The sequence below is a fragment of the Balaenoptera borealis genome (genome assembly GCF_965194805.1).
Source record: "Balaenoptera borealis genome assembly, chromosome: 12".
Lineage (NCBI taxonomy): Eukaryota > Metazoa > Chordata > Mammalia > Artiodactyla > Balaenopteridae > Balaenoptera > Balaenoptera borealis.
In genome coordinates this window covers 51,641,135-51,663,439 of record NC_138869.1, presented here as the reverse complement: position 1 = coordinate 51,663,439, position 22,305 = coordinate 51,641,135, and the positions used below count along the sequence as shown (strand labels likewise).

The 22,305-nt window shown below is 35.0% G+C and overlaps 1 protein-coding gene and 1 long non-coding RNA gene across 2 annotated transcripts in view; one reads left to right on the top strand and one right to left on the bottom strand.

Moving 5' to 3' along the window:
- The window catches only part of LOC309608570, a 250,040-nt gene that overhangs the window by 27,475 nt on the left and 200,260 nt on the right, over positions 1-22,305 (top strand). The window lies entirely within an intron of this gene.
- TOPAZ1 (testis and ovary specific TOPAZ 1) overlaps positions 1-22,305 on the bottom strand; it is a gene marked incomplete at its 5' end in the record, with an annotated part of 67,629 nt that overhangs the window by 18,976 nt on the left and 26,348 nt on the right. The window contains 7 exons of the mRNA XM_082348348.1: positions 919-985; positions 7,530-7,645; positions 9,365-9,457; positions 9,663-9,814; positions 17,486-17,549; positions 21,005-21,130; positions 21,867-21,952. Coding sequence (XP_082204474.1) covers positions 919-985; positions 7,530-7,645; positions 9,365-9,457; positions 9,663-9,814; positions 17,486-17,549; positions 21,005-21,130; positions 21,867-21,952 — 704 coding nt within the window. The remainder of the gene's footprint in view (positions 1-918; positions 986-7,529; positions 7,646-9,364; positions 9,458-9,662; positions 9,815-17,485; positions 17,550-21,004; positions 21,131-21,866; positions 21,953-22,305) is intronic.

Here is a 22,305-nt window from a genome sequence, read left to right as displayed (position 1 = left end):
TTACGACAGCAGTAACATGTTACTGTACAGTTTGCTTTTCTGTCCATAGCAATGCCTCTATAAGTTCCAGATGTCAACATACACTTGTTTTAATTATCTAGCTCCTAATGTACTTAATGATGTCACCCCCAAACCTGAACTACACAGTGGAGATAGATTTAAGGAAAACAGATGATTAGCAGCATGATTTGAGCTACTTCCACAGCAATACACTATTTTATTACTTTTAGAGACTGCATTTTACAGTTAGTTGGCCATTTATGATTTGCAGCCCACACATAATTTTGGGCATTACATTTCTTCTACAAAAGGTGTTACAAAGTAAATTTCAGTAAACTTACTATCTTCCTATTATTTTCAATTCTAAACTAAGAAAGTTTCCCATGCCAACAAAAAATTGTTTCAAGGATATAAATTCTAATTTAGACTAGATCAACAATTACTAGAATGAGTACAAAAATGATCTTAAATTAAAAAGTACAGTCATCCTGAAAGTCCTCTATTTCTTATTCAGACTTTAAATGCTTGGAGAGTGCACAATGACCTTGGCTTTACCCTGTCATGTCACATACTGCAGCCACCTATGGATCTCGACAATAAAGCCAAGTCATTTGTGCACTGAGGGAGTCTGCCTAGTGACAAGAATTAAAGGCTAAGCTATAGATTATTATAGCTTAACATAAGTTAATTTTAAACTGAACTATTTCTACAATTATTTTTAGAACAGTTCACAACTCTAGAAATTATGTTTGCATTTCAAAGTATTAACTTGTAAAAAATTAAACTTCTTTTCCTTCATTTCTCTGTGTAACAGCCGCATTGTAAAACTTTTCTAAAACTTGGTTACTATCCAAAGTTTCTTTGTTGTTATTGGTTTTCGGAGATCCCAAAAATTTATTTAAAAGATAAGCAACATACCTCTATTTCATTCAAGGCTGACTCTAAATCACACTTCCAGTTCTTTATAAACTGCCTCATCTGTAACCTTTAACAATAAAAAAAGGTTAATAGGGCTTCCCTGGTGGCGCAGTGGTTGAGAATCTGCCTGCCAATGCAGGGGACACGGGTTCGAGCCCTGGTCTGGGAAGATCCCACATGCTGCGGAGCAACTGGGCCCGTGAGCCACAACTACTGAGTCTGCGCGTCTGGAGCCTGTGCTCCGCAGCGGGAGAGGCCGCGATAGTGAGAGGCCCGTGCGCCGCGATGAAGAGTGGCCCCCGCTTGCCGCAACTAGAGAAAGCCCTCGCACAGAAACGAAGACCCAACACAGCCATAAATAAATAAATAAATAAATAAAAATAAAAAAAAAAAGGGTTAATTATGTTCATCACCCAAAAAGTCAATATTGCTCCTAATTCATTTGTTCTATAATTTATACCTAAGAGACTGGAGAAAGAGAGAGTAATATACTATAAAAATTATTCAGCGCTGAAGAAAATGGCAACTGAGCAGATACCTAACCACAGGCAACAAGGAGGAAAAAGCAAATTCCACATGAAATCATACTTTCATCCTAACTTGAAGACAGAGAATGTCAAAACTTTAAAATAATTGTGAATAAAAAGAGAAAAAAAAATTAAATCTCAGCACTTGATCTCTACTGCTCCCACTTCACTCTCACTGGTCCATAAGGATTTGTGGCAAGCAAATACTGACCAAAACAAAACAAAGCAAACAAACAAAAATACTTGTAGAGGAGAACCAAAAAGGGAAACTACCAGAGGGACCTAACATTGATTAAGAACTACCATTACAAAGACAAAGTCCACACTAAATTTGAAAATGCTAAGAAAAAAACTGTCTGGGTATATTAGAACCACACAGAAGGAACTTAAAAGTTTTGTATGATTTAAAGAAAGCAATCTGTGAAATGTATAGATAGCTTCTGGGAAAGAAAAAAAGACAAAAATGAAAGGAGAAGCACACCGGCAATTGGGAAGAGGAGAAGAAGAAAAGGAGAAAAGAGGAGGGTTCCATTAAACTAAGAATACTATGTGACAGCCAACTATGGGGTCAATTTTGGTAATTAGTCCCGATGCTTTATAAATTATTCCAGAGCATTAAAAAGGAAGGACAAGTTCCTAATTTTTATCCATTCATCTGTCAATGGTCATTTAGGTTGCTTCCATGTCTTGGCTATTGTAAATGGTGCTGCTATGAACACTGGGGTGCATGTATCTTTTTGAATTACAGTTTTCGTCTTTTCTGGATATATGCCCAGGGATGGGACTGCTGGATCATACAGCAACTCTATTTTCAGCTTTTTAAGTAATCTCCATACTGTTCACCATAGTGGCTGTACCAATTTACATTCCTACCAACAGTGTAGGAAGGTTCCCTTTTCTCCACACCCTCTCCAGCATTTATTATTTGTAGACTTTTTGATGATGGCCATTCTGATCGGTGTGAGGTGATATCTCATTGTAATTTTGATTTGCATTTCTCTAATAATTAGCGATGTTGAGCATCTTTTCAGGTTGGCCATCTGTATGTCTCCTTTGGAGAAATGTCTATTTAGGTCTTCTGCCCATTTTTTGATTGGGTTGTATGATATTGAGTTGTATGAACTGTTTATTTTGGAAATCAAGCCCTTGTTGGTCGCATCGTTTACAAATATTTTCTCCCAGTCTGTAGGTTGTCTTTTGTTTTGTTTATGGTTTCCTTTGCTGTACAAAAGCTTTTAAGTTTCATTAGGCCCCATTTGTTTATTTTTGCTTTTGTTTCTTTTGCCTGGGGAGACTGATCTAAGAAAATATTGCTACGTTTTATGTCAGAAAATGTTTTGCCTATGTTCTCTTCTAGGATTTTTATGGTGTCATTATTTCTAGGTCTTTAAACCATTTTGAGTTTATTTTTGTATATGGTGTGAGGGAATGTTCTAACTTTAATGATTTAAATATATGAAGCTGTCCAGCTTTCCCAACACCACTTGTTGAAATGACTGTCTTTTCTCCATTGAATATTCTTGCCTCCTTCATTGAAGATTAACTGATTAACTGTGTGTGGGTTTATTTCTGGGCTTTCTATTCTGTTCCATTGATCAACATGTCTGTTTTTGTGCCAGTACCATACAGTTTTGATTACTGTGGCTTTGTAGTATTGTCTGAAGTCTGGGAGGGCTCTGCCTCCAGCTTTGTTCTTTTTCCTCTGGACTGCTTTCGGAATTCTGGGTCTTTTGGGATTCCATATAAATTTTAGGATTATTTGTTCTAGTTCCGTGAAAAATGTCATGGGTAATTTGATAGGGATACCATTAAATCTGTAGATTGCTTTGGGTAGGATGGTCATTTTAACAATATTAATTCTTCCAATCCAAGAGCAGTAGCATTGTTTTAAATTGCAAAATATTGGGGACAACTTAAATACCCATCACTGATTGAATAACCTAAAGTATATCCATACAATGGAGTACTTTGCATTGTTTAAAAAATGACGAATTTCTCTATGGACTGATTTAGATTGATTTCCAGGATATACTGTCTAAGTGAAAAAAAGCAAATTAAAAAAAAGAGTATTTATTATTTTCTACACTATAAGTAATAAAGAAGTAGATATAAGAAAATACATACACATCTGCTCATTATAAGAGGATAACCCCAGAAACTGAAAGACTGGTTACCTCCAGTATGTAGGTGGAAAAGGGGTAGAGAGAAGGATGAAATGGAAACGGTGGAGCAGAAGTAAGCCGGAGCAACATTTCTCATTGCATCTTTTTAGTACAGCATTGACTGTTAGAACAGACAGCAATTTTTCACATACTTCCCTAAATAATTCAAACCAACTAGGATGTGGGATAACTGAAAATATAATACAAACAGTAATAAATAAACCTAAATGGTCTACAAATGAATAACCACACTGAATGGGCATAGGGAAAAAAAAAAGAACTAAACAAAATAACTTAGGAAGAAATATTTTGGCTGAATACTATAATAACCTTATACTAAAAATGTACTAAATTTTTTTCCCACAGAGGTATGGGTTAGCAGTTCTGAAACTACTTTTTGTGGATCGTAAGACTGAATAAATGAGCAAATATATTGTAGATAATGAGAGTCAGGTTTCTCACTGTTGGAGAATTTATAAATATGAAAAAGGGAAGACTAAGATGAACCTGTAGTGCTGGATTAGAATCAAGCTATCAGTATGTACTCATGTTTTTTGTAATATACATAAAAATAGAGAAATAAATATATATATCTTGTGTGTGTATGTATGTTGTGTATACATACATATATTTCCTAGCCCTGTCCACTGAGAAGACCTGGCTGCAATGATACTCTAGCAGCAATGAACACATTCAGGTCTTGGTTTTGAAATACCATTCTCTAATAAAAGGAACCAGAGCTCCTTGGAGAAATGGTTGCTGCCAATGTTGGAGCAGGGAAAAGAGAAGATGAGACTTAACTTTGTGGCTTCAAATAACACGAAAGTGGTAGAAAAACGAAAAAAAAATGATGAAAGGATGTAGGAACAAACCTGAAGGAATTCCCAAAGGTCAAATTTGGAACAATTTGAGCAACAAAATAAATAACTATATTATTAGATTATAAATAACCCATAGAATAAAATAAACAGCCATGAGTTCACACTGACATAAATTTTGAATAAGTAAATAAATGGAGAAGGGACAGCTCTTCTTTACTGAAAAATTCCAATTAATAAATGTAGAAAAGGGAGGGACTTCCCTGGTGGCGCAGTGGTTAAGACTCCGCACTCCCAATGCAGGGGGCCTGGGTTCGACCTCTGGTCAGGGAACTAGATTCCACACGCATGTCGCTACTAAGAGTTCGCATACCACAACTAAGGAGCTGGTGAGCTGCAACTAAGGAGCCCACCTGCCACAACTAAGACCTGGTGTGATCAAATAAATAAATATTTTTTAAAAACCCCAGCAATAATAGCTATTAAAAAAAAAGGAAGCATGCTATTTAAAAATAAATAAATAAATGTAGAAAAGGGACTTTCTTGGTGGTCCAGTGGCTAAGACTCAGCACTCCCAATGCAAGGGGCCGGGGTTAGATCCCTGGTCAGGGAACTAGATCCTGCATGCCGCAACTAAAGATCCTGCATGCCACAACTAAGGCCCAGTGCAGCCAAATAAATAAATAAATAAATAAATAAATAATTTTTTAAATGTAGAAAAAATGGGGAAAATACAAAATCACCATTGGGTAAATACCACAGTAGTAACCTGTAGTAAAGAGCCACTGAAGAATACTAAAATTAATGTATGAAGTTTTGAGGAGAAACAGCATAATACATAATGCTAAAGTCTCTTCCCCAAGATATTTATTCATTACAATAGGACAAAGAGTAACTTTACAGTGTAGAAACTTGGCAGATAATCTTTTTAACTAAGTGATAAAGGTTAACTTAACCAGTAATAAGATATACTGAACCATGTGCATCCTACTACAGTGCAATATGATCTGTAGTGAGTTAATGGATTTATACCAAAATTAATTTCCTAGTTTTGATAATGGCACTATTATTATGTAGGATGTTAACATGAAGGAAGCTAGATGATGGGAACATGGGAATTCGCCACACTAATTTTTGCAACATTTCTGTAAATCTAAGATTATTTCAAAATACAACTTTTAAAATCATTAAATGTATGTTAACAAATATCCTAGATTATATACACACCTAAATTTTCACTGATGTCCTGAATATAAATGTCAGAATTCTTTGTAGTAGCCTTATCCACTGAAAGTGAAAGCCTTTCAAATGAACTACAGCTAACTAAAAATTATAATCAAAATCAAAATAAGAATGTCCATTAAAATTCATTTCCCTTGTCTAGAAATGGGTAATTATTTCAAAGAACATCAGGAAATATAAATTCAAATATAAAATAATAAATACTAAATTTTTTTTTTCCTTCTGCCTTGGGGCTGGGTCCATATCCCCCACCATGATCTACACCTCTTAACTACCCAGAGTTATTTTTTAATTTTCTCCTTCACTAATAAATAGGTCACCAATGTTAATACCTCCTAAAAAATACAAGATAACTGTTTTGAAGCAAGCACATAGGAAGGGGCAGAGTGCATAAGGATACAATTTTCAAAATTAGGGGTTACCAAATAAATCGTCATAATTTTCATATGCAACATAAATATTATTAACTATCACTAGTTAAAGGAATTAAAAAAAATCATAGAACCTGAAGAACTCAAATGTACCTTAAATGCTGGTGTTTGAAGGGAAGCAGTATAATTAGAGCTGAAATTCCCTAACTGCACCATGGCATCCAGAGCACTAGAGCAAATTCACAGGGGCTCCTCAGGTTATTTTAAATTTTCAAGCGACATCTGTCAGACACTGTCAAACTGCTATTAACTTGTTTGGATTTAACTACTTAATAAACGGTACTGTTAATGTATTTATTTTGGCCTCTGGACACTGTGAACCAAGAAAGTTTGGAAACCTCTGTACTAGAGGATAATGAGAAATGAGATAAAAACAACTGTGGAAGCTCCTCTGAAGGAGCTTTCTGGGCACTCTCAAGGACTTTGGTGGTTGATATCATTTGCACTTTATCAAATCTGATTTTGTTAAAAAGTTATAGTTCATTTAAATACTTAAAATTTGTATACTTTTCTCTATGTATGTGACAGCGTAATAAAAATTTTTATAGAAGTCATGGCTTTCCTTTTTCTCAATACAGGTATATTATGGTACTACTCTTACAATTAGCACAGGGTGTTTTTTTTTTTTTTTAAGGCCTTTGGAGGCCCATAAACTGAATAGAGAAAGTGAACAAGTGAGAGAAAGAATGAAGTAGAGGGCTCCCCTGGTGGTGCAGTGGTTAAGAATCCGCCTACCAATGCAGGGGACACAGGTTCGAGCCGTGGTCTGGGAAGATCCCACATGCCGCGGAGCAACTAAGCCCATGCGCCACAACTACTGAGCCTGCGCTCCAGAGCCTGCGAGCCACAACTACTGAAGCCCGGGCACCTAGAGCCCATGCTCTGCAACAAGAGAAGCCACCGCAATGAGAAGCCTGCGCGCCACCGCAATGAGAAGCCCGCGCACCACAACGAAGAGTAGCCCCCGCTCACCGCAACTAGAGAAAGCCCACGCACAGCAACAAAGACCCAACGCAGCCATCAATCAATCAATCAATCAATCAATCAATAAAAAGAATGAAGGAGAGACATTAAAATATTTTATTTAGTTAATGTGGCAAGAAGTGAAAGAGAAAAAAGAATTAAAGTAATTTGTATACACATAAGAGAGTGCATTAAGTAGAATCAAGTAAGTTGTGAAACAGAGCAAGGGAGACTTTACATTTGATCTGCCAGGTACTGAGATGAAATCAGGTACTGAAAAAGATCTGGTGAGGCTGGCCAGGAGGGTTGGCTAGGAGCAGCTGATGACAATGTGACTAGGCCATAGCCAAAATAAGGAGAAGGGCTTACGGTGAGCATGTGAACAATAATAAGTGCCTTGCCTTCATCCTTTTTAAGTCCCCACCAAAATACATATATTTTAGTCCTAATTATAATGATTCCTCTTACCTGGATTTCATTTCCAGAACTGCAGTTATTTCTTGCTTGGAAGCCTGTACTTGGTATAAAAGCTTAATAATATAGTTAAAGTGTTCTGGGTCAAGTACCATCCCAGCTTCAACAAGCTGCAGAAGAGGGAAAAAAGTAGTCATTCTCATAAAAATATGAAAGAGTCAAAACCAATGTGTGTGGAAAAAACTAAGAGACTGATGGAAGAAGTGAAACATGGAGACAAACAGAATTAAAATTCATTTTAAAACTTTGAAGCATATTTTTCTTCAAATATTTGAGAACCACGATAAGGCTGCTTATATCAAGAATTTAAAGCAAAAATGAAAATAATACTTTAGAATGCAAACTTGAATATTCTTCCTGTTCTCCAAGTTAGCTCAACCACTTCATCAGCTGTACCTCGTTTGGTACTCATTCTGTCTTTTACTAAGTATAGCACTGGTGGTTGTACTGTATCCCTGATGATAAAATTCCTGAGAGGTATTAAACTGAGGTTTTCTACAATGACTACAGGTGATCAGTAATTTCTTTTTATTTTTTTAATTTTAAATTTATCTATCTATCTTCCAGTTTTGTTGAGATATAACTGACATGCAGCACTGTATAAGTTTAAGGTGTACAGCATAATGATTTGATTTACATACATCACGAAAAGATTACAATAATTTAGTGAACATCCATCATCTCATATACATACAAAATAAAAGAAAAAAATTGTTTTCCTTGTGATGAGAGCTCTCAGGATTTACTCTCTTAACAACTTTCATATAGAACACACAGCCGTGTTCATTCTATTCATCATGTTGTATAATACATCCCTAGTTCCCATTTATCTGATAACTGGAAGTTTGTACATTTTGACCACCTTCATCCAATTCCCAATCCCCCCACGCCTTGCCTCTGGTAACCACAAATCTGATCTCTTTTTCTATGAGTTTGTTTTCTGAAGTATAATTAACCTACAACACTACATTAGTTACTGGTGCACAACATGGTGATTTGATATTTCTGTACATTACAAAATGATAACCGTAAGTCTAGTTACTATCTGTCACCATACAAAGATACTACATTATTACTGATTATACTCCCCATGCCGTACATTTCATCCCTGTGACTCATTTGTTATGTAACTGGAAGTTTGAGTAATTCTTGATTCAAAAAATTTCCAGGCAAGTAACTTTGTCAAGTTTTGTAATGTGGAACTAGAGGTATTCACTGAAATATTTGTTCATCTGCTAGAGTGGTTCCAATGCTGCTTCCTAAAGAGAATGGGTGAGAATTGGGTGTTTTCCTGCTATTAAGCCTATTCTGAAATGAATGGCTGGGTAGTACCAAACACTAGGAAATATTCAACAACAGTAAAAATTTTAATATACCTTTTAAAAGCTATAAAAATTTTTGTTTTTCTTTTTGCTTAGTGCCAAATAGAAAATTAACTCCTTGCCACCATATTCTTATCGATCTGCTTTGTTTGGTAACAATGTCCTATTTATACATTGATTTGTGTATTTATTTTTGTTATATATGACCTCACATCTTTTTGAAAAAGAAAACTTTCTTTAATCATCCTTAAGAAGTAGAGATGAGGACAGTTCAGGAATCTGAAAGAAGTCACCTCGAGTGCTTAGAACTATTTAATTAAGGGGAAGTCCTGTCAGTCACTGGAGTGTGTTTATAAACCTTATTTCGGGAGAAAAAGAACATTTCTGAAAACAGAATTCTTTGCCATTAAGAATGTGAGTAAAAGGCAATTTAAGAGTGTAAGCAGAAATCATTATTTTCTTGGTTATTCAGTATTAGAGTATAAAAGGGATAAAATGAAGTCATACCTTGCAAAAGATATCAATTAAAGCAGGTACAGCATTCCTTAATTTCATAGTTGCCACACACTCAAATGTTTTTAGTAATATTTTCAGAGCAGGCTGGATAAAACAAAAAAATTACACTCATTTTCATGTCTTCTTTCAGTACACCTTAAGTTTCTCAAATTCATTTATGCTGAAAAACACAAGTGTTCTCTACGAAGTATTCAACAAACAGAAATGCAACTGCTCAATTATACAAACAAGAAATATAACAGATAAATTAACTTAAAATATTAGAAAAATATATTTTCAGGTTACTTACCAGCATTTTAACCATGATGCTGAGGCTCATGACCTGAAATACTTCTTTCAGTAAACAATGTGTGAGTAAAGAATTGAGAAGGTCATTTAGTACTTGTAGATCAAAGTGTATACCCGGAGGGAACTTTCTGTAGTACGCCATAAACATGTTTACTAAAAAGGAAGAAGTATCTATTAAAGTTATTTGCTGCTTTTAAGATATTCATCTTTCCTAAATTAGACAATCTTTCCATATTTAAAGATCAAGTAGTATAAATTCATTTTCTTAAAAGGTACACTTCCAGTATCAGAAATACTTGATGAAAATAAATTAAAGCAAAAGTTAATGGCAATAACATGTTAACCAGGATGTTAGGCACTACATTGGGAGCTAACTCAAGTGCTATCCACAAAAAATAGGGCCAAACTGCCTCATACATAATGGTCTAAATACAAACTCCTAAGGAGCCACACTCCCATGGAGATTTCAGGTAGTGGCCTGTTTAGGGGTGGATGTAGACTATTTTGACATATATCCCTTCTTGCTGTTTTAACCCCCACCAACATGTTGACCCTGGGGATATTTTTATTCCAATTTGTGATACGAACATTCTACCAAAAATTGTAACACTTATTAATTTCCTTTGAGAAAGTAGTTTCTTAACGGACACTTGGGTTGCTTCACATTTTACTGTGAATAATGCTGCTATAAACATGGGTGTACAAATATCTTCTGAGACCCTGTCAATTCTTTTGTGTATATATCAAGAGAAGAATTGCTGGGCCATACAGTACTCTATTTTTAATTTTTTGAGGAACTGTCATACTGTTTTTCCACAGTGTCTGTACTATTTTACATTCCTGCCGATAGGGTACAAGGGTTCCAATTTCTCCACACCCTCACTAACACTTGTTGTTTTCTGTTTTTTTCGATAGCAGTCATCCTAATGGGAGTAAGGTGGTATCTCAATGTAGTTTTGATTTGCATTTCCCTTAGGATTGGTGATACTGAGCATCTTTTTACATGCTTATTGGCCATTTGTGTATCTTTGGAGAAATGTCTTTTCAAGTACTTTGCCTATTTTTGAATCAGGTTTTGTTGTTGAGTTTTAGGGGTTCTCTGTATATTCTGGATACCAATCCTTTATCAGATATATGATTTACAAATACTTTCTCCCATTCTGTGGGCTGCTGTTTTATCTCACTGATATTGTCTCTTAATGAACGAAATTTTAAATTTTTCATGAAGTTCAATTTGTCTGTTTTTTCTTTGTCGCCATTGTCTTTGGTGTCATATCCAAGAAATCACTGCCAAATCCAATGTGTGATGCTTTTGTCCTTATGCTTTCTTCTCAGAGTTTTATTGTTGTAGGTCTTACATTAAGGTCTTTAATCAATTTTGAACTAATTTTTGTATATAGTGTTAGATAAGGGTCCAATTTTATTCTTTTGCTTGTGGATATTTAGTTTTCCCAGCACTAAAAAACTATCCTTTCACTAGTGAATGATCTTGGCATCCTTCTCAAAAATCATTTGACTATATATGTGACGCTTTATATCCAGGCTCTCTATTTTAGTCCATTGGTTTATATGTCTGTCTTTATGCCAGTACCACACTCTTTTGATTACTATAGCTCTGTAGTAAGTTTTCAAGATAGGAAGTATGAGTCCTCCAGGTTTTTTCTTTTTCAAGATTATTTTGGGATTCCTTGGGGATCACTTGGGAAGTAATGACATTTTAACAATATTAAGTTTTCCAATCTGTGAACATGGGATGTGTTTCCATTAATTTATCTTTAATTTCTTTCAGCAATGTTTTTTTTTTTTTTTTAAATGAGTTTCAACATATTTCTTTAGCACTGACAGTTGCCTTTCCCAGTCTGCTGCTGCTTAAGAAATTCCTAATTGTTTGGGTTTTTTTGTTTGTTTTAATTTTTATTTATTTATTTATTTATTTATGGCTGTGTCGGGTCTTCGTTTCTGTGCGAGGGCTTTCTCCAGTTGTGGCAAGTGGGGGCCACTCTTCATCGCGGTGAGCGGGCCTCTCATCATTGCTGCCTCTCTTGTTGCGGAGCACAGGCTCCAGATGCGCAGGCTCAGCAATTGTGGCTCACGGGCCTAGCTGCTCCGCGGCACGTGGGATCTTCCCAGACCAGGGCTCGAACCCGTGTCCCCTGCATTGGCAGGCAGACTCTCAACCACTGCGCCACCAGGGAAGCCCTCAGCAATGTTTTGTAGATTTCATTGTACAAGTCTATCACTTCCTTGGTTAAGTTAATAAGTATTTTATTCTTTTTTATGCTATTGTAAACGGAATTGTTTTTGTAATTTCCTTTTCAGATTGTTCAATGTCAGTGTATAGAAATGCCCAGATATGGCTTTTTAAATGTTGAGGTAGTTTCCTTTTATTCCTAGTCTTTTGAATGTTTTTATCATGAAAAGGTGTTGAATTTTGTCAAATGCTTTTTCTGAATCAATTGAGATGATCATGTGGTTTTTCCCCTTCATTCTGTTAATGTGGTGTATTACTTTGATTGATTTTTGTATGTTGAACTATCCTTGCATTCTAAGAATAAATTCCACTTGGTCATGGTCTATGATCCTTCCAATATGCTGCTGAATTTGGTTTGTTAGTTTTTGTTGAGGATTTCTGTATCAATGTTCATAAGGAGTATCGATCTGTAGTTACCTTTTTGGCAGTTTCTTTATCTGGCTTTGGTATCAGGGCAATGGTAGCCTCAGCCTCATAGAATGAGTTAGCAAGTGTTTCAATTTTTGGGAAAAGTTTGAGGATTGATATTAGTTCTTTAAATGTTTGGTAGAACTCACCAGTGAAACCATTCGGTGCAGGGCTTTTCTTTGTCAGAACATTTTTGATTACTGATTCAATCTCCTTACTAGCTGTAGATCTATTCAGATTTTCTATTTCTTCATCATTTAGTCTTGGAAGATTTTGTTTTTCTAGGAATTTGTCCATTTCATCTAAGTTATCCAATTTGTTTGGCACACAATTATTCACAGTACTCTCTTATAATCATTTTTATTTCTGTAGAATCGTATTATTGTCCCCACTTTTTTTATTTTAGCAATTTCAATCTTCTCTCCTTTTTTCTTAGTCCATCTAGCCAAAGATTTGTTAATTTTGTTGGTCTTTTTGAAACACCAGCTTTCAGTTTTATTGATTTTCTTCTCATTGTTTTTCTATTCTCATTGTTCTCTATTTCATTTATCTCTGCTCTGATCTTTATCATTTCCTTCCTTCTACTAGCTTTAGGTTTAGTTTGTTTTTCTTTCTCTAGTTTCTTAAGTTGTAAAGTTAGGTTGTTGATTTGAGATCTTTCTTGTTTTTTAACATAAACATTTATACAATAGCTATAAATTTCCCTCTTAAGTACCATTTTCACTCCATCTCATAAGTTTTGGAATGTTGTGTTTCATTTTCATTTGTCTCTAAGTATTTTCTGATTTCCCTTGTGATATCTTCTGTGATCCCTTGGTTGCTTAAAAGTATGTTCGATTTCCACAATTTTGTTAATTTTCCAGTTTTCTTTTGTTACTGGTTTCTAATTCCATCCTGTTGTGATCAGAGGAGATACTTTGTATAATATCTATCTTTTAAAATCTGTTGAGACTTAATTTGTGGCCAAACACATGGTCTATCAGGAAGATGCCCCATATGCTCTTGAGAAGAATATGTATACTATTGTTGTTGGGTAGAATATTCTGTATGTGTCTGTTAGATCTAGTGGGTATCTTGTGTTGAGTCCCCTATTTCTTTACTTACCTTCTGTCTGGTTGTTCTATCCATTATTGTGAGTGGGGTATTGAAGTCTCCAACTATTATTGTAGAACTGTCTATTTCTCTCATTAATTCTGTAAGTTTTTGCTTTATGTATTTTGATCGTCTGTCATTAGGTATAAATGTTTATACTGCTGCTGTACTGAACCTTTCATTACTATATATAATGTCCTTCCTTGCCTCTTGTAACCTTTTTTGATTTAAAGTCTATTCTGTCTAATATTAGTATAGCCACTCCTGCTCTCTTCTGGTTACTATTTGTATAGAATATTTTTTCCATCCTTTCACTTTCAATCTATTTGTCTTTGGCTCTAAAGTGAACATTTTGTAGACAGCATATAATTGGATAATGTGTTTTTATTCATTCTGCCAATCTGTGTCTTTTGAATGGAGAATTTAATCCATTTACTTTAAAAGTAATTACTGATAATGAAGGACTTACTTCTGATTTTGCTATTTGTTTTCTGTATGTCTCATAGCTTTTTTGTCCCTCATTTCCTGCAATACTCTCTTCTTTTGTGTTTAGCTGATTTTTTGAGTGAAAGTTTTAACTCCTTTTTCATTTCCTTTTGTGCATATTCTATAGCTATTGAGGTTACTGTGGGATTTATACCAGCATAACTTCAATAATATACAAAAACTCTGCTTCTTTACAGCTCCATCCCCACCCCTTTCAGTTGCTAAGGTCACAAATTACATTTTTATATACTGTGTGCCCCAAAACATTAACTAACAGTTCTTTCAAATGCATCAGTCTCTTAAATAATATGGAAAAGAGGATTTGGAGTTACCAATCAAATTTACAATAATACTAGTTTTTACACTAATAATATACTTTTCTTTAAAGGTATTAGTTTCTTAAATCATGTAAAAAACAGAAAGTACAGTACAAACCATTGTTACAATAATACTAGCTTTTATAACTACCCATGTATTTACTTTTATTGAGATCCTTATTTCTCCATATGACCTCAAGTTACTGTCTCATGCCCTTTCATTTCACTTTGCAGGCCTCCCTTGAGCATTTCTTGAAGGGCAGGTCTAAAGGAAACAAACTCTCTCAGCTTTTGTTTATCCGGGAATGTCATACCAATAATTTATCCCTCAATTCTGAAGGACAGTTTTGCTAGATATAGGAGTCTCAGTTGACAGATATTTTCTTTTAGCACTTTGAATATATTGGCCTACTGCCTTCTGGCCTCCAAAGTTTCTGATGAGAAATCTGCTTATAATCTTATTGAGGATCCCTTGTATGTGATAATTTGCTTCTCTCTTGCTGCTTTCAAGATCCTCTCTTTGCCTCTGGCTTTTGAAAGTTTGATTAAAATAAGTCTTGGTGTGTGTCTCTTTGAGTTCATCTTAGAGTTTGCTGAGCTTCTTGGATATTTATATTTACAGCTTTCATCAAATTTGGGAAGTTTTCAGCCATTATTTGCTCAAATATTCTCTCTACCCCTTTCTCTTTCTCTTCTCCTTCTGAGACTTCCACAGTGTTCTGTTTCATGGTGTTCCTCAGGCTGTATTCACTTTTCTTCAAACTTTTTTCTTTCTGTTCCTCAGACCTGATAATTTCCATTCTCCTATCTTCAAGTTCTCTGATTCTTTTGCCTGCTAAAATCTGCTGTTGAATCCCTCTAGTGAATTTTTCATTTCAGTTATTGTATTTTTCAACTCCAGAATTCTTCTGGTTTCGTTTTAGGTTTCCTATCTCTCTGATATTTCCATTTTGTTCACACATTATTTTCTTGACTTTCCCCACATCTTCCTTAGTTCTTCAAGCACCTTTAAGACAGATGTTTTAAAATCATTGTCTAATTTATCTGCCATCAGGTCTTTTACAAGGATAGTTTCTGTTGATTTATTTTTTCCTTTGAATAGGCCATATTTTGCTCATTTCTTTGTATGTCATATGACTTTTTTTAAAAATTTTTTTAAAATTTATTTTTATTTATGGCTGTGTTGGGTCTTCGTTTCTGTGTGAGGGCTTTCTCTAGTTGCGGCAAGTGGGGACCACTCTTCATTGTGGTGCGCAGGCCTCTCACTATCACGGCCTCTCTTGTTGCGGAGCATGGGCTCCAGACGCGCAGGCTCAGCAATTGTGGCTCATGGGCCCAGTTGCTCCGCAGCATGTGGGATCTTCCCAGACCAGGGCTCGAACCTGTGTCCCCTGCATTGGCAGGCAGATTCTCAACCACTGTGCCACCAGGGAAGCCCTGTCACATGAGACTTTTTGATTGAAAAGTGGGCATTTGAATCCAATAGTGTGGTAACTCTGGAGCTCAGAATACATATATTTTAAAATATTTGAAGCTAATACCTTTTTTCAGTTTACATTTATATAAACAAATTTTTACCTTTTGTGCTTCCTTTGATTACTTTAAACCACAGAAATTATCAACTTTCAAAAATATCTGATTGAAAATGTTAATTCTTTTTACTGAATTACCAACATACTACAATTATTCATTTTGGTGTATGCTAAGCAGTAGTAGTTTTTCACAATGTTTTTAGTCAAACAACTTCTGGAAAAAGAATTTTATGTGGAAATTCAAATATAAAACAGATAAAAATGAACTTATGCTTAAATACGGTAATGGGGAGTCCCACCCTCTCAGTACCTTCCCTTGTGAACTAGGTGGTTCCTGAGGCCTCTCTGTAGAGCCTGAGCAGTTAGATCTATACTTTATACCAGAGATATTCAGAGTTTCTCTTCCTAAGTTGCTATCCAGTTTTCCTAACGTCATTCATAAAATGAGTCTTCCTTCCCAAACCCTATGGTCTTTCTAAACACTAAACCTCTTTATACATAATATCAAGTTTATTCTGAGCTATCTATCTGTTCCGCTGATCTAACTTTCTATTTTCACATCAAACGTAATTTATATAGGTTTTTGCCAACTTCCTGCACTTATTCTTCACTATAGGTTTTTATTTTTGTTTTCTGTATTTATTGTTTTATAATTGAATAAACATATATTTTTCCTTTTCCCATACTGGATATTCACACAACCAGAATTATGTTTTGGGGAGTTTTGCATTTTTCCCATGTCATCCTCTTTTCTTCCATATATGTTATGGAATTATTTCTGAAATATAAATGTTCATCCATATCTAACCATATGTAGCTTCTCCTCCTTGGTTATCACAACCTGTCAGATGACAGGTATATTCCCTATATAGGCTCCTATTACTTCTACCTTAACTACTTCCTCCTTGCTACAGCTGGATTAAGTCCAGACTACCAGTTCCCTCATATGCTTCCTCTAATCCTTAGAGGAGATGATATCACCAGCAAAACAAACTTGTCAGAGATCTTGTTTTTAGCTAGATGAGATTTTAAGCAGATGAATATGGTGCTCTGTTACCATCATACTATGTGGTTTTGGTGGCTGTGTCAGGGTGACAAATGTAAAGCTTGGTCCCTTCCTCTTGGGGCTCACAATGTAGTAGGGGGAGATGGGAGCAGGGAATGGGATGAGGCTGTGGAGTCAGATAAGGGCCTAATAGAGGAGATTATCCTACTTCCTATGAGTAAGCTTTGAAAGATGAATAGGTCTTTGCTATGGGGAAGTGGGATAAAAGAAAGGGATCCTGGGTAGAGACAGCAGTGCCCTCTCTATTATAACACAGCATGCCCTATTTAGGGAACTGCACAGAATGATGGATAGTGCACTGGCTACAAGCGATAATGTAAAAAGAAAAGGGCTAATAAGTAAGGAAGATACAGTTTCTGAAAGATCCCTTCAGAAAGATTTTAAGCCAATTAACAATATCCTTTTTCCTGTCTTACAACTGTAAATAAAATTTCTATGTCATGAAAATATTAGTATGTGAGGGAATTACAGTGTTAGGTGGATTACAATTTTTTTATTAACCAAAATGCCACACTTATTATTAATCCTTTCTAAGACCAAGAGAGCTACTCTAAGGTATTCAGTTTTCATACTCAAAAGTACTGAATTTACTTTCAAACTATTAAGACAATAGCACAATGTTTGAAACTCTCATATTAATAAATTCATAGTAATCATTCCATTGTCTCATACCTGCACGTTGTAGCAAACAAAGCTCGTTGATACTTATATATTTCTTAAACACATCCATACAAACCTATAAAAGTCACAAAAAATGTAAAATTACCTTTTTATATTTCGTAAGATCTACACAAATTTCAGTCCTATCTTTTTGCTTATTCCAATTTTTTTAAGTCAATTGAAAGCAATGGAATAAAGAAGCTGATGTTAGGTTAACTAAGATTTGAAATGTACACTGAATTCATTACAAAAATCTTATTCAGAGAATCTCTGTCAAAGAAATAGTCTAGGAAACCGAGTCAAGATTAGCAATCAACTGGGGAAGGGAGGATATATTTTACTGGTATAAGGAGAAACACATGGACCAATGGATTAGAACAGATATCCTATAAATAGACCCACTCATACACAATCAGCTGATTTATGACATGGTGATACTGTAGTGCAGTGGGGGAAAGGATGGTTTTGGGTCACCTGGAGATCCACATGGGAAAAAATATATATCTAGACCTTCTCACATCCTAAACAAAAATTAATTCTAGATGGCTTATAGTTCTAAATGTAAATATCAGACAAGAAAACTTTTAAAGGAAAAACATAAAAGAACATCTTCATGATCTTGGCAAAGCTTTCTTGAACAGCATGTAAAAAGTCAACACCATAAAAGGGAAAAAATGGATAAGATTGGACTATATAAAGATTAATAATTTTGTTTACCAAAGACACTTTTAAAAGGGTGAAAAGTTTGACCCACCTCCTAGAGAAATGGAAATAAAAACAAAAATAAACAAATGGGACCTAATGAAACTTAAAAGCTTTTGCACAGCAAAGGAAACCATAAACAAGACCAAAAGACAACCCTCAGAATGGGAGAAAATATTTGCAAACAAAGCAACTGACAAAGGATTAAGCTCCAAAATATACAAGCAGCTCATGCAGCTCAATATCAAAAAAACAAACAACCCAATCCAAAAATGGGCAGAAGACCTAAATAGACATTTCTCCAAAGAAGATATACAGATTGCCAACAAACACATGAAAGGATGCTCAACATCACTAATCATTAGAGAAAAGCAAATCAAAACTACAATGAGGTATCACCTCACGCTGGTCAGAATGGGCATCATCAAAAAATCTACAATCAATCAACGCTGGAGAGGGTGTGGAGAAAAGGGAACCCTCTTGCACTGTTGGTAGGAATGTAAATTGATACAGCCGCTATGGAGAACAGTATGGAGGTTCCTTAAAAAACTAAAAATAGAGCTACCATATGACCCAGCAATCCCACTACTGGGCATATACCCTGAGAAAACCATAATTCAAAAGGAGTCATGTACCACAATGTTCACTGAAGCTCTATTTACAATAGCCAGGACATGGAAGCAACCTAAGTGTCCATCGACAGATGAATGGATAAAGAAGATGTGGCACATATATAATGGAGTATTACTCAGCCATAAAAAGAAACGAAATTGAGTTATTTGTAGTGAGGTGGATGGACAGAGTCTGTCATACAGAGTGAAGTAAGTCAGAAAGAGAAAAACAAATACCGTATGCCAACACATATATATGGAATCTAAAAAAAATGGTTCTGAAGAACCTAGGGGCAGGACAGGAATAAAGACACAGACATAGAGAATGGACTTGAGGACACAGGGAGGGTGAAGGGTAAGCTGAGACGAAGTGAGAGAGTGGCAGTGACATATATACACTACCAAATGTAAAACAGATAGCTAGTGGGAAGCAGCTGCATAGCACAGGGAGATCAGCTCGTGCTTTGTGACCACCTAGAGGGGTGGGATAGGGAGAGTGGGAGGGAGACGCAAGAGGGAGGGGATATGGGGATATATGTGTACGTATAGGTGATTCACTGTGTTATATAGCAGCAACTAACACAACAATGTAAAGCAATTATACTCCAATAAAGATGTTAAAATAAAATAAAATTAGAGATTTAACTAAGCAAAAATAAATAAATAAATAAATACTTAAAATAAAAGGGTGAAAAGGCCTGTTGGTGGAATGGAAATTGGTACCATTATGGAGCACAGTATGGAGGTTCCTTAAAAAACTAAATATAGAACTACCATATGATCCAGCAATCCCCCTCTTGGGCATATATCTGGAGAAAATCATAAATTGAAAAAATACATGCACCCCAACATTCATTGCAGCATTATTTACAATAGCCAAGACATGGAAGCAATCTAAATGTCCAATGACAGAGGAGTGGATAAAGAAGATGTGGTACATATATACAATGGAATATTACTCAGCCATAAAAAAGAATGAAATAATGCTGTTTGCAGCAAGATGGATGCAACTAGAGATGATCATACTAAGTGAAGTAAGTCAGAAAGAGAAAGACAAATATATGATATTTCTTATATGTGGAATCTAAATAAATGGTACAAATGAACTTATTTACAAAATAGAAATAGAGTCACAGATGTAGAAAAGAAACTTATGGTTTACCAGGGGGAAAAGGGGAGGGGAAGGGATAAATTGGGAGATTGGGATTGACATATACATACTACTATATATATAATAGATAACTAATAAGGACCTACTGTACAGCACAGGGAACTCTACTCAATACTCTGTAATGACCTATATGTGAAAAGAATCTAAAAAAGAGTGGATATATGTATATAACGGATTTACTTTGCTGTACACATGAAACTAACACAACATTGTAAATCAACTATACTCCAAAAAAATTAAAAAAATAAAAGGGTGAAAAGGCAACTTGTAAAGTAGTAAAAGTTATTTGCAATAAGTATATCCAGCAAAGAATTTGCATCCAGAATATATAAAGAATTCTTAAGATGGACAAGAAAAAGATAATCCTCTAGAATATAGGCAAAATATTTAGATATTTACAGAAAGGGGATATTCAAACACCCAACAAACATTTTGAAAGATGCTCAGCTTCATCAATCACCAGGGAAGGTATCACTCCCCACCCACTAGAATGGCTTAAATTAAAAGGCTGATAACACCAAGAGCTGGTGAGGATGTAAAGCAACCAGAACTCTCAAACATTGCTGGTTAGAGTGTAACTTGGTAAACCACTTTGGAAATCTGTCTGGCAGTATCTACTAAAGTTGAATATATGTAGACCCTTTGACCCAATAATTCCAGTTTTAAGTATAACCCATCAGAATGTGTTCGTATGTTCACCAAAAGACATGCAGAACACTACTGTATTTACCAAATTTAGAAACCACCCATCAAAAGCAGTATTTATCAACAAAAAACATTTTGATATACTCATACAATGGAATATTTAATATTATACAGCAATGAGAAAGAAACATCTACAATTAAGTAAAAAAGTACAGATGAATCTCAAAAATGTTGAGCAAAAGCAGCCAGAAACAAAAGAATACAAATTGTATGATTCCATTTATGTAAAGCACAAAATCAGGGAAAGCTCATATATTAGGAGTTGATGAAAATCTGAATTAAAACATATGACTGAGATGGTTATTAAAACAATCTCTACTTCAAAGACTTAACATATTTTACCTTTTCATCCCCTTGCTCAGGCACGTGAGCAAACTTGCACTGTGATCGCTCACAGCCACGTAATGTATTAAAATGAAATTTGCAATATCTATGGGGTATCATCAACCCTAGGGGCTTCTGGAACACCTAGAAAATTAGACAAATTCCCTTTCTGTGTTAATTGTAAAACACTTACTGCAATCAAGTGAGAAAGTATTTGAAACAACCAGAAATATTATACATCCAAAAAAGTATCACGATAAATTGTTTGCTGACTTGACAAAAAGTAACTCCAAACAATTTATATTTTTAAAAATTATTAAAAAAATCAATTTAAAGTTATTTGTCTGAATTTCTGCAATTTCCTTTAGTGTAAAACTTTTATATTTCATCAAAGTTACTACCATTTTACTTTACGTGGTTTTAAAAGTTTATACTTTCCCTTCTCCTTCTCATGTGCCTGCCCTTTTAACTTGTATAAAAAGTTAATTCTGTAATAATATGCATATTTCAGATGCATTTATTAGAACCAAAAATTTCCTTAGCTTTTCTGATTAACGGAAAAAGGCAATGAGTGAAAGCTTTTTACAACAGGCTTTTCCTATCAATTGCTTTATATCACTAGCTTTCTCCATCACAGGGAACTATTCATCCTGTATTTTCTGTTTTGGATAGCCCATTCCCCACCCTTCTGCCTTAAACCTGTTATACTGTTTGTGAATATCCTCTGAATCGCTACCCATTTTCCGTCCCTTACCACCAACTCCCATTTAAAATCCATAAAATGTCCAGAACTGCTTAAATTATGATAGGGAAATTAATCAGAAAGCCCCAAAGTACAAGCTTATAAGATTATCATTATTTTTTTAAATGGGGCGCTTACCCCTACATTTTTTTCCCTCTTAAATATTCCACAAATTTCAGGATCCTGCAGCTTTAGAAGAGAATGTTTTCCTGGAAATCTGAAATCTAGAAATGATTAAGAATAAGATTACATTCCAATATGTTACAACTTATTCCTTTCATAACGATCAAACAGATGACTACTACTATCTGCTTTAATATTTCACTTTGGACTTGTGCTCAGTTCAAGGACTGCTGCTGTAGTATGTTCCTGTGAAATAAACAGTAATTTACATCTTAGGTGTTCCTTAAGGATGTCTAGATCTGAACTTAACATTTTAAATTCATTATAAGCTAAAGATGCTTTCTTAAAAGCCTTACATAGCAGAATTGAGTACTACATTCAAATGATTGTCTAAGTTAAACAGACAAATATTACACACAATAAACCTTTCTTAGGGAAGAAAACTACTGAGAAA